This window comes from Hyla sarda, chromosome 9 (genome assembly GCF_029499605.1).
Source record: "Hyla sarda isolate aHylSar1 chromosome 9, aHylSar1.hap1, whole genome shotgun sequence".
In the NCBI taxonomy this organism is placed as follows: domain Eukaryota; kingdom Metazoa; phylum Chordata; class Amphibia; order Anura; family Hylidae; genus Hyla; species Hyla sarda.
Window position 1 is genome coordinate 25,513,926 of NC_079197.1, and position 13,503 is coordinate 25,527,428.

At 44.4% G+C, this 13,503-nt stretch overlaps 1 protein-coding gene across 1 annotated transcript in view; it reads left to right on the forward strand.

The window, feature by feature from the left end:
- The window catches only part of PNCK (pregnancy up-regulated nonubiquitous CaM kinase), a 95,738-nt gene extending 82,844 nt beyond the window's left edge, over positions 1 to 12,894 (forward strand). The window contains exons 9-12 of the mRNA XM_056540263.1: positions 787 to 865; positions 8,549 to 8,636; positions 10,764 to 10,886; positions 11,708 to 12,894. Coding sequence (XP_056396238.1) covers positions 787 to 865; positions 8,549 to 8,636; positions 10,764 to 10,880 — 284 coding nt within the window. The 3' untranslated portion in view covers positions 10,881 to 10,886; positions 11,708 to 12,894. The remainder of the gene's footprint in view (positions 1 to 786; positions 866 to 8,548; positions 8,637 to 10,763; positions 10,887 to 11,707) is intronic.
- The last annotated feature ends 609 nt before the right edge of the window (positions 12,895 to 13,503 follow it).

Below are 13,503 nucleotides of genomic sequence, written 5' to 3' on the forward strand. Positions count from 1 at the left end.
ATTCTGCCCCTGCCCGTTTGCATTAAATATCCCCACTCCCCACCTTCACCTGTGCGCTGTTCTGTACACGGGCTGCCAGGAAGCGTCCCATGTCATTGTTGCAGTGACGTGGGCGCTTCCCTGCCCGGACGCAGGATCCTCTCTGGCGGATCGTTCAGCGCACGATCCTTCCGCCAGGGGGGAATTTCAAATATTGATCTTAAGTGACCATTGCGCTATTATGTGCCGTGGCCGCCGCTGCTCACGTGTGAGGGGGGCCACCATCGTGTGAGGGGGCCCACAGCCCTTTCAAATGACGGCAGGCCCCCTTAAATGCTGGGCCCCTGTGCAGCTGAACCGGCTACACAGGCGATATGTCCGCCCCTGCCCAGCATGCCGGGACAGCCTTTGGCTGTCTGGGCATGCTGGGAGTTGTAGTTTTGCAACAGCTGGAGACCACTGGTTGGAAAAAAACTGCAATAGATAGTCAGTCGTTCCAGTTAAAATTGATGACTTTGACTGACTCTAATGTATTTTTGGGCCTTTAAGGTGGACAAGATTAGGACAAGATGAGTGTTTCCATTTACTGACAGCAATCAGAGATATTGAAAAGGTGGGAAACTGAGGAAAGAATTATGGTTGACAATTGCATAACTTTGTGTTATACAGAGTGTAGTGGTCCTGTCCATATGCAGTTTAAGGCCACGTGGTCCCACTTATGAACACCATACTGGCAAATGTGAGCGTCCATAAACCGTGGGGTCAGTATCATCAGTATGTGACAACTACTCCTAATATGTCTTCCAGCCAAAGATTTCATCCGACACCTGTTGGAGAGGGAGCCGGAGAAGCGGTTTACCTGTGAACAGGCGCTGCAGCATCCCTGGTAAGACGGCCATGCTGAGCCTTCATCTGCTAATATCCATGAATTTATCACGGCCGTCCTAGTTCCAGGCAGCCAGCCAAGACTTACTGAGAAGCTACAATATAAACTCCGAGAACAAACCTCTTATTACCATCCGCTATCCTCAAGCACGTACTACATTCCGGTGCCAAAAGGCAGGCGGTAGAGTGTGGAGAGAGTGCCGTAAAGTTTTATGATCACCGTGATTGCTTTTCCTGCTCCATCATATCTGACTGTAACACTGCATATTGCAGAGCAGCGGTGGGGAATCTCCAGCCTGGATGTGGCCCGCAACATCAGTTTTTTGTGGGCCACCAGTGGTGCAGCATTCCGATGGGGAAGATGGCCACAGAACATGTTAGGATGCCTGTCAGGTGTCCTAGTAAAAATACCGGCCTCTAGTGACAGTGCCTGTGGTTACTAGAGGTTGTCAGCATGTGTTCCTGTAGGAAGTGAATAATGAGTGACACTATCGTGCACGTCCCTAAGATGGAGATGCACACGGCTTATAGTAGCTGCGGAAAGAAGCAGGAAAAGACACTAGTGACTGAGGGGGAACTGAGATGAGTATGTGTTTCATTTTAATCTTTAGGAGGGGCCTAATTATGTACAGGCCAGGGGGCAGGCTAACTACAGGGGGCCTAAAACTACCTACAGGGGGAAGCTAACTACAGGGGGGGGGGCTTTGCTTTAAGCTACCTACAGGGGTTCCTAAAACTACCTACAGGGGCAAGTTAACTACAGGGCGTTCCTAAAATGACCTACAGGGACAAGCTAAAAACAGGGGTCCTCAAACTACATACAGGGGGCAAGCTAACTACAGGGGATCCTCAAACTACATACAGGGGCAAACTAACTACAGGGCGTTCCTAAATCTACCTACTGGGGGCAAGCTAAAAACAGGGAGTCCTAACACTACTTATAGGGGGCAAGCTCAGTACAGGGGATCCTCAAACTACATACAGGGGCAAGCCAACTGCAGGGGGTCCTCAAACTACATACAGGGACAAACTAACTACAGGGTATCCTCAAACTACATACAGGGGCAAGCCAACTACAGGGGGGGTCCTAAAACTACATATAGGGGGCAAGCTAACTACAGGGGGTCCTCAAACTACATACAGGGGCAAGCTAACTACAGGGGGTCCTAAAACTACATATAGGGGGCAAGCTAACTACAGGGGGTCCTAAAACTACATATAGGGGGCAAGCTAACTACAGGGGGCCCTTAAACAGAAAGTACTAAAACTACCTACAAGGGGACCTACAACTACCTACGGGGGCAAGCTAACTAGAGGGAGTCCTAAACTGACCTACAGAGGGTCCTAAATCTACCTACATGGGCCAAGCTAACTACTGGGGGTCCTTTAGGGATAAATATCAAAATAGCTTTAGGGATAAATATCAAAATGGCCCTTGACCGAAAAAAGGTTCCCCACCACTGCTGTAAAGCTTAGAAAACAGGCTCTGCTTTCCCCCCTTCCCCTAGAAACAGCGCCACTCTTCTCCACCGGATGCGTTTGGTATTGTAGCTCTGTACCATCGCAATAATTATCTCTGAGCTGTAATACCAGGTACAGACAATGGGCAATGGTCAGCATTTCTCTGGAGAAAAAGAAGATCCTGTTCCCTCGTACTGTAACTCCACCGAACAATCAGAAAAGTGACTGCAGCGAGGTTGGAAAAATTGCAGCACGTCAATCTATGTCACGGATATGCTGCAGATTTATTGTGGTTTTTCCTACTGACCTGAAAGGAAAGGTCAAAATCCTCAATAAATCTAAATGTAATTCTCTAATACAGTGGGGGTCATTTACTAATCTTTTCCCGACAGCTATTTGTCGTTTTTTTGCGATATTTAAAGCGCACGATGTCTGCACCATGGCGCAGACATCGTGCGCAATAGGCGACATACTTTCCCGAAATTTTCCCTTAGGAAACCGAAAAAGGGGCGTGTTCCCGACATTTTGGCCAAATCCTACCAATTTATAAAAAAAAAAAACAACTAAAACTAGTCGGGTTTTTACCATTATAAAACCCACAACTTGCAACCAGGTTTTTTTCTTCCCTTCTATCCCCTGCCATTGGTCAGTTTACTTACTGACCAATAGCAGTTGGAGGAGGGGGGGGGGGGGTAGTTACCATTCAAATCCCTGCTCTGCCAGCCCCTGGATGTTGGGACATAGCCGGGAGAAGATGGCGGCGGGGGTTACGGGTACCTGGCTGCGGCATCTGTGGGGACTTGCAGACGGAACCTGCGACGGCATCATCATGGCGGCGGGACCAGAAGTAAGCATCAGGCGGCGACAGCCGTGGAGGCAGCAGTGACGATCGCCTCCACCGCTGCCTCCAGACTACAGCTCCAAAGGCTGTCCGGGCATGCTGGGAGTTGTAGTTTTGCAACATCTGGAGGGCCACAATTTGGAGACCACTTTACAGTGGTCTCCAAACTGTGTCCTTTTAGATGTTGCAAAACTACAAATCTCAGCATGCCCACACAGTCCAGGCATGCTGGGAGTTGTAGTTTTGTACATCTGACCCTTCAGGTGTTGCAGAACTACAACTCCCAGCATGCCAGGACAGTCCCTGAGCTTGTTACTGGAATTTTTCCCGCTCGGGTTATTAATTTACATCTTGCGCCCGAAAAAACATTGTGCGCGCGAAAATAAGCATTGTGCGTAAAATGTGCGCCAATTTAGTAAATGTGAAGGGAAAGAGGAGTCGGGAAACAGCCGAAACCGACATAAAAAAAAAAAACGATACAATAGTAAATGACCCCCAGTGTTTCCAAACCAGGGTGCCCCCAGCTGTTGCAAAACTACAACTCCCAGCATGCCCACACAGTCCAGGCATGCTGGGAGTTGTAGTTCTGTACATCTGACCCTTCAGGTGTTGCAGAACTACAACTCCCAGCATGCCAGGTCAGTCCCTGAGCTTGTTACTGGAATTTTTCCCGCTCGGGTTATTAATTTACATCTTGCGCCCGAAAAAACATTGTGCGCGCGAAAATAAGCATTGCGCGTAAAATGTGCGCCAATTTAGTAAATGTGAAGGGAAAGAGGAGTCGGGAAACAGCCGAAACCGACATAAAAAAACAAAAAACGATACAATAGTAAATTACCCCCAGTGTTTCCAAACCAGGGTGCCCCCAGCTGTTGCAAAACTACAACTCCCAGCATGCCCGGACAGCCTTTGGCTGTCCGGGCATGCTGGGAGTTGTAGTTTTGCAACAGCTGGGGGCACTCTGGTTGGGAAACACTGCTCTAATAGATCACCAGGTTCTCCTGGTACAGCCCTGATAACCATTCTCTGTAAACAACCATCTTGTGTATAAGGACGAGAACGCGACATTTTATCGTATTTTTTCCCCCATTCCTGCTCATTATCTTCTGCGTTCCCCAATGTTTCTCCTCTCTTCTGTTTGTATTGAAACAGCATCAGAAAAAATACATCTCCATCCGTCACAATAAGCCAGCATCCTCCGACCCTGTGGTGTTTGGCACGACTCCCAGCGTGCTCCAACTGCATTCTGGGAGAGCTTCAAGAGTCGCTGTAATGGAAAGAGTTTTTATGTTTTATGTGATGAGTAAATAGAAGACATTTAATAGAGGAAACTCTACTTTCATATATCTTGGATCCACTAAGCCCTTCACTAGCTGAATGTTTCCCTCTACATACCCCAGCTAAGGAAACTTCTATCATTAGAAATATGATGTAATACAGACACGAAGGTCCCTCGGCTGGAGACGTGAGTCATACAAATCACATGATGAGAGTTTTCTCTATGGTTTTATACATCCTGCTGCCAAATTTGCACCAGTAAACCTAAAATACATGACGTCTTTATAAGAAGGTTTACCAGTAGGGAAATGCATGCAGCTGCGGTGCAGATCTATGTGTATCTATGGTTACAGACTACAAACAAACCTTATGTAGTCTGATCCTGCAGTATTACTCCAATCTCCATAAACTGCTTCCCGGACCCATCTCGACATGCAGATGGTATCTGCTTAGGCAATCACTGGCTGACGGGCATTGCCTTGCCTCAAGATGGGACCAGAATGGGGGTGAACATTAGGGATCCAGGCACCATCGTCATGGCAATGGAAGGGTAGGGTCTAAGGGGGAGATTTATCAAAACCTGTGCAAAGGAAAAGTTGCCCAGTTGCCCATAGCAACCAATCAGATCGCCACTTTCATTTTTAACAAGGCCTCTGCAAAATGAAAGAAGCGATCTGATTGGTTGCTATGGGCAACTTTTCCTTTGCACAGGTTTTGATAAATGTCCCTCTAAGGGTGGGTTCACACTACGTTTTCTCCCATACGGGAGCGCATACGGCAGGGGGGAGCTAAAACCTCGCGCTCCCGTATGTCACCGTATGCGCTCCCGTATGTCATTCATTTCAATGAGCCGGCCGGAGTGAAACGTTCGGTCCGGTCGGCTCATTTTTGCGCCGTATGCGCTTTTACAACCGGACCTAAAACTGTGGTCAACCATGGTTTTAGGTCCGGTTGTAAAAGCGCATACGGCGCAAAAATGAGCCGACCGGACCGAACGTTTCAATCCGGCCGGCTCATTGAAATGAATGACATACGGGAGCGCATACGGTGACATACGGGAGCGCGAGGTTTTAGCTCCCCCCTGCCGTATGCGCTCCCGTATGGGACAAAACGTAGTGTGGACCCAGCCTAAGTGAGTATTCCCAATTTGTTGGTGGCAGGACCCGGCACACCCAGCTTTCCTGTCTCCGTTCCCTCTGCTTCTAAATTCCCATGCACCTTGCACTCACATGGGCTAAGGGGTCCCTGAATATTCATAGGGTGGGCGGGCGGGCATACAGGAGCAGAGGGGATGGAGACAGGGAAGCTGGGTGTGTCTGTCCCGATTCCATTGGGCAAAGCTGGATATTTTCGGGCATATCACCGGCTATTACCTGCACTATTAAGTATGAGTGAACCCGCTGTCGGTTTCCCGTTAAGATAGTGTTAAAGGGGTACTCCGGTGGAAAACTTAGCTTCCACAGAAGATAACCTGCTGTCAGACACTTTTTATGCCTTTCCCCACTGTAAGAACATTGTAAAAATACGACTGATCATAGTGGTGTGTGTTTATGAGGGAGTTGGAAGGAAGAGCTGTCGGCTTAATGGGGTACTCCGGTGGAAAAGTTTTTATTTTTTTTTTTAAATCAACTGGTGCCAGATTTCTAAATTACTTCTATTAAAAAAAAATCTTAATCCTTCCAGTACTTATTAGCTTCTCAATACTACAGAGGAAATTCTTTTCTGTTTTGAACACAGTGCTCTCTGCTGACATCACGAGCACAGTGCTCTGTGCTGACATCTCTGTCCATTTTAGGAACTGTGCAGAGCAGCATATGTTTGGCTATGGGGATTTTCTCCTACTCTGGACAGTTCCTAAAATGGACAGAGATGTCAGCACAGAGCACTGTGGTCATGATCTCAGCAGAGAGCTCTGTGTTCCAAAAAGAAAAGCATTTCCTCTGTAGTATTCAGCAGCTAAAAAGTACTGGAAGGATTAAGATTTTTTAATAGAAGTAATTTACAAATCTGTTTAACTTTCTGGCACCAGTTGATTTAAAAAAAAAAAAAAAAAAAAAAATAAAGTTTTCCACCGGAGTACCCCTTTAAGCTGACAGCTATTCCTTCCAACTCCCTCATATACATCAACACACACTTCTATGACCAGTCATATTTTTACAATGTTCTTACAGTGGGGAAAGGCATAAAAAGTGACTGACAGCAGATTATCTTCTAGTATCGATCATTTAAAAATTAAATTAAATCTAATATATCACTCCCTGAAAAAACACCATTGGTGGATAGTCAGCACAGCATAGTACACAATAAATAATCAGCTGATTCCACAAAAATCTGATGGCTTGGCCCAAAATATTCTAATGTGACTATAAGATCTGACTACACACAGGGTTTTTGTGTAGTCTGTAACCATGGAGACACACAGGCCCAGATTTATCGATCAGCCCCAAACCCATACTGTCTGGTTTTGCCCATAACAACCAATCACAGCTTAGCTTTTATTTTACCAGCGCTTGTTAGGGTATGAAAGCTGAGCTGTGATTGGTTGTTATGGGCAAAACCAGACAGTATGGGTTTGGGGCTGATCGATAAATCTTAGCCATAATTCTGTAAAGGAGCTGTATACACAAAAAGTTTTTTTGTTTTTTTTTTGTTCCTCTTGAGCAAGACAAAATTGATTTGGAATAGTTTGCAATGCTTTGAAAATATACACATCATCTCTTCTCGGCCATCACTATATTGTCCAGTGTTCCTCCTACTGGAATCCGCTGGAGACCACTTTGTCATCATTCAGTATTATCCGCAGTAATATCTGAAAAGTCCTTCATGATAAAAGAATGTACTGAAGAACATATATATATATATATATATATATATATATATATATAGGAACATGCCAAGCCAAAAACCGTCTTATGTTTAGTGCAGTTTCTGAAGTGGTGGTGCATGACATTGCCCCTTCAGGCTCTACACCAGACATAATCCAGTATAGCAGTTTGTCTAACGTGTCTCTTCAAAGGGAACCACAAATCATCAGGGAGGTCCCCAGTGACTTCTCACCCGCTTCATTAACCTTGATAAATGTCTCCCTGATTAGGTAAAGGGAGGGATCTATCACTCAAGACTGGTGGGGCAGGCAGAAGCCATCAGGGCCTATCCTAGTGACTCGTGGTTCAGGTAGCATGAACGTGATGACAGGTCCCCTTTAAATGTAAACATCCACATTGGTCTGAAGGTTTTGTTTTAAATAAACCATAAAATGATCGTTAAATGGGCACTGTCAGATACAAAAACTTTTCATATGTTGTAAAGCATGTATAACCAATAGGTTTTGCAATTGCTTTCGTTAGAGAATAATCCAGTCAACCAACTGCCCTCCCCCCCCCTGCCTGCTTGGACACATACTAGTCCTGCTGTGTCCATGAGTCATCACCTATGTCATGGACACACTTTCTTGATTGACAGCTGTGAGCGCAGGGTTCATAGCTGGAGGAAAAATCCTCCCACTGTCAGCTTGTGTCCCGCTACTGTCAGTGAGGACAAGCTGGGAGTTGTAGTTTTGCTAATGCTAGGGGAGATGTGAGCAGACAGCATACTGAGGGAGGGGGCGGAGACCTGCACAGTGAGGCCACGCCCCCTCCCTTTGAGAGGAATTCAGACTAGTGAGCTAAACTAAAAGTGTAATAAAAAAATAAATAAACATAAAAATTAGATGTACATGGTCAGGATTAGGTACTGAGTGATATATATATATATATATATATATATATATAAATGTTTTTTGTGGGATCTGACGGGTACGCTTTAAGGATTCAGCAATAATAATGGTAAACACACCTTCAATCTGAAGCCAAACTTCTCAAGTCTTGGGGCATCAACACCAGACTTGGAAAGATGCCGGGGCCAACCGATGTTGGTAGGGGGCAAGGGCATTCTGAGTAAATGCACTCTATGCCTGTCAAGCTAAAGAGCGGAGTGAATATGGACACACTACGTCTTTGTTGCCCCGGGGCCCACATTTACCCAAAGCTGGCCTTTTCTTCTACTAAATAATGCAGGGGTTACTATATATGAGCAGATTACCGTAATCTCTTTTACATTCTGTAGGATCTCCGGAGATACCGCTCTAGAAAGAGACATTCATGGGTCAGTAAGTGAGCAGATCCAGAAAAATTTTGCCCGAAGTCAATGGAAGGTGAGTTGAATTTAGGCTGATGGCACCTTTTATTATTATTATTATTATTATTATTATTATTATTATTATATGGAAAATACATGTGTGATATTCCTTGAGGAATTTCTAAGATACTTTACCTCAAATTGTAAAGAAGTTCAATACTTTCTACATATTCTATATAGGTTATAAGCCAAAGAAAGGGACGAATCATAAACCACAATAATGGTGTCCAGTGTGTGCAACACATAATAGTAAAAAAAACTATCCAAACACACTAAACTCAAATGAATTGAATCAATTGAAAAACGTTATCGAAAATCATACATAAAAGAAAGTAAAAAAAAAAAGGGGGGGGGAGGGAAGGGAAAGACAGCAACAGTCAGACTAAACCTGATTGCACATGAGGAAATTATATGTATAAGGCAATGGTCCCATTAAAGGGGTACTCCCGTGGAAAACTTTTTTTTTTTTTTTTTAAATCAACTGATGCCAGAAAGTTAAACAGATTTATAAATCACTTCTATTAAAAAATCTTAATCCTTCCAGTACTTTTTAGGGGCTGTATACTAAAGAGAAAAAAAAGAAATGCATTTCCTCCGATGTCATGACTACAGTGCTCTCTGCTGACCTCTGCTGTCCATTTTAGGAACTGTACAGAGCAGCATATGTTTGCTATGGAGATTTTCTCCTGCTCTGGACAGTTCCTAAAATGGACAACAGAGGTCAGCAGAGAGAACTGTGGTCAAGACATCAGAGGAAATGCATTTCTTTTTTTTATTTTTTTTCTCTTTAGTATACAGCCCCTAAAAAGTACTGGAAGGATTAAGATTTTTTAATAGAAGTGATTTACAAATCTGTTTAACTTTCTGGCGACAGTTGATTTAATAAAAAAAAAAAAAAAGTTTTCCACGGAGTACCCCTTTAAAGTAAACACAGACTCAGTGTAGAATATGTATTGCATATATATGTTACACAGGTAAAAATAGAGATATAAATATGTGCTGAAAAAGATTTCTAGCAGAGATTACTCAATAAAACCTGTATAAAAGAATAAACACAATTCACATAGATAACTTTGCGCTAATAGGAAGAAAACACATGAGAGGGGACCTGTTCACTTAAAGGGGTACTCCGCTGCTCAGCGTTTGGAACAAACTGTTCCGAACGTTGGAGCCGACGCCGAGAGCTCGTGACGTGATAGCCCCGCCCCCTCATGACGTCACACCCCGCCCCCTCTATGCAAGTCTTATGGGAGGGGGTGTGACAGCTGTCACGCCCCCTCCCATAGACTTGCATTGAGAAATGCATGTATTATGTAGTAAGAGAAAATGAATAAAATATATTTTAAGAGGATGGGGGAGATTTATCAAAACCTGTCCAGAGGAAAAGTTGCCCAGTTGCCCATAGCAACCAATCAGATTGCTGCTTTCATTTTTGAAAAGGCCTCTGAAAAATGAAAGAAGCGATACTATCCAGCAGTGGTCTCAAATTGTGGCCCTCCAGATGTTGCAAAACTTCAACTCCCAGCATGCCCGGACAGCCGTTGGCTGTCCGGGGATGCTGGGAGTTGAAGTTTTGCAACATCTGGAGGGCCACAGTTTGAGACTACTGCTTTAGAGGGTTTAAAGGAGTACTCCGGCGAAAATTAACTTATCCCCTTTCCACAGGATAGGGGATAAGTAGCTGATCGCGGGGGGTTGGACCGCGAGGGCCCCCCACGATCTCCAAGACAGGACCCTGACTCTCTCTGGGAGCGGCTCAATTCATTTCTATAGGAGCGCCGATGCCCGAGAGCTGTACGCGAGTCATTTCGGTGTTCTCATAGAAATGAATGGAGCGTGTGCCGGCTGCAGCATGTGCTCCTCACTGAGTGTCAGGTCCTGTCCCGGTGATCGCAGGGGGTCCCGGCAGTCAGACCCCCCCCCCATGATCAGCTACTTATCCACTATCCTGTGGTTATAGTTATAAGTTAATGTTTGGCGGAGATCTCCTTTTAAGCAGATTTCCAAATATCATACCTTTTGGCATTTAGATGAAGTTAGGACAATGAGCCCAATGGAACGTAAAGCAATATGAACTCATGGATATGTCAAGTCAAGACCGTAAGGATGTAATAGTAAATGATGCCTTCATATATCCTTTCAGAGGGCCTTTAACGCAACGTCATTTCTGCGCCACATCACTAAGATGGGTCATAGTGCTGAGACAGAAACAGAAGAAACACAAGGAGAAGCTGTCCCGGATGAGAAGGATAAATGGTGATTGAAGGTGAGAAGGAAGCATGGGAACCATATGGGAAGTGGGGAGGGAGAACCTTAAATTTGTCCCTCAAAAGTCATTTCTTAGGTTTTGGGTAAAAACCTTGGTACATATCAAACATTATATAAGGTTACTGAAAAAACCTAACCTCAGCGCTGGTGTTGCAAAATATTGTAAATGCTAATTACATGATTTCGCTAACTTAAAGGAGTTATTCAGCCCAAAGTGGTAAAAATAAAAACTTAAATACAGTAAGTTATGTGTATATATATATATATATATATATATATATATATATAGCTCACCATGACTCCACTAGTCATCAAGCTGATTTGTTTCCAAATTGGACCCCCATAGCCCCCATAAACAGCTGAGTAAAGCCAGAAACTACACAACCCATGACTCCCTGCGCTTGTTTGCTGTGTGAGCTGCTCGGAGGGGCTGCCTTCAGAGAGTGAGCAGTACATATAGATGAGGGAGGTATGTGAGCCTCAGCCAATCAGAGACGATCATACAGGGCACACTGAAGCATGGCTCTCTGAACTGGGAAGAAGAGGTGTGACGTGTGGTCTACTGTAGACACTAGTCATCACGTGTGATAAGATCTACTGGACTTCCTGCCTGAAGGAAAAACTGAGAGAAACAGGGTATGTGCTCAGCAAAGATTACACTTCACATTGCAAAGTTGTATAACTTTAACTTGTTGAGCTATATATAGGTAATTTCATTTGGCTCGGGTTCTCCTTTTACCTTCATCACTTCAGAATTATGTAAAATAAATGATTTTCTTCTTCTGGAATATTGACATTCTTATTTTTCTCTCCTCACAGCTGGAAAGTAAAGACTTGACGTCTGGAGTACCCTCGTACCAGGGATCTCCATGTCAGGCACTACACCCTTGCATGAGCTTGTGGTGACACCTGTCTGCATGATGCCTTCAGCGGCCAATGGCTGTTCTTCCCTTAGCCCACCACGGCCCCCTTTAACTTCCTGCCCTACCAGCCGGCCCCAGGTTATTGAGAGGTTATTCAGATGGAGCACGAACACCACTTCAGTATTATTGATCCCATTGTCGCCTCATTTAGAAGGCCAGAAAGAGACAAAGAGGACTCACTTGCTGGTTATCCAGTACTCCATCGCAGTGAGCAATGCTGAAGATGACCATGAAACCAAGAACATTGCCCTGTGATATTTTTTATATATCCACATCTGAAGCCACTTTCTTATGTTACCAATATCAGGACCCTGGGCCTTCCATAATGATGACTTTATGGTCCTCATTGAAGGTTTCGGAAATCATATGCAGCATAATGTTAAAAGTAGCTAAAGCCATATGTACTACCCAATGACCTGACTTATCTAAGGTCACCACTTAGCCATTACATTACTCTTCATATGCTGTAGTCTACGCCAAGGTTTTACATCATTAAAAAATTTCTCCACAATAGTCTTTCAACATATTCTTCTAATAATTTAGATTCCCACATGACAATACTGAGGTACAAGAATATACGTCAAATCACAGGTGTGTCGATGTAAAGGGCAGTCCATAGTTGAGACATGAAAGAAGACTAAGGCTGAAAATTAAAACAAAAGATACCTTTAAGATGAAAGGATTGGGACCTGGGTGGCTGGGAAGATCATGAGCTGAATTTTCTTTGGGTTTGGATGTCTTGGCTGCTTAAATTCTAGTGGAAAAGTGTTGCCGTCATTGTAAAACCCTGTGGTCTTTGTGCCAAACCACAGACCCAGAGCTCCTCCATGCTTCCTTGTCAAGATGTGACATCTACGTTGAGGAGACCTTTCATGAAACACTTTGTGGACTCACCAACACTCATCCAAAACCCCTATCCCTCAGTGAAGATGTGCCAAAAATGTTGAAAGTGTGCTTAGGCTTCTGGTGTCATTATGAAACACATAGTTATCGGTGTATTAGGACTGTGGTTTAGTATCTGGAAGAGTGTACTCTTGTGATTTTACTGTAATATATTAAATACAAGTGCTGACCTGAAAATCCTGTTGCGAAACATCTCGAGTTTTTCTTAGTTTTTTTCCCATACAGCTAAAAGGATCCTACACCTAATCCTATATATAACTTCAAAGGTATAGTAGCACTATTGTTATAAAGTAGTCAGGGTCACTGGGCTGCGGTACCTGATTGTGTGGGTCTGGAGGTGCTGGTGTCAAGGATGGCTTCTGGTTAGGCTTTAATGTGTGCATGACTGTTGCTGTATACTGCTGAGTATCAGTAGGAGAGTAACGGAAAAAAGGCGACACTCACCATACAGGAAACTTCTTTATTCACACAACGGTGACATCAAGCGGGTAACAGGCGGGGGAGTGGGATGGAGGACGGGGTTGCCGGGACAAGTTGTTTTGTGCGGCCTGCGCACTTTCTCTAGCCGGATGTGACGTCTGTGAACGCTGTAACTCTATTCATAGAGGCGGCGTGACACTGTCGCTAGGCAACCTGATGCAAAACAAGGTCATGTGACAGTGGGGGAGTTGTGTGAATAAATTACAAACAAGGACAGACAATAATACAATACATAGGATAAAGCACGGATATACACATGATCTAAAGAAAGGACCTATATTCGTTGCGGTCATTAAGCCCGATGTTGCC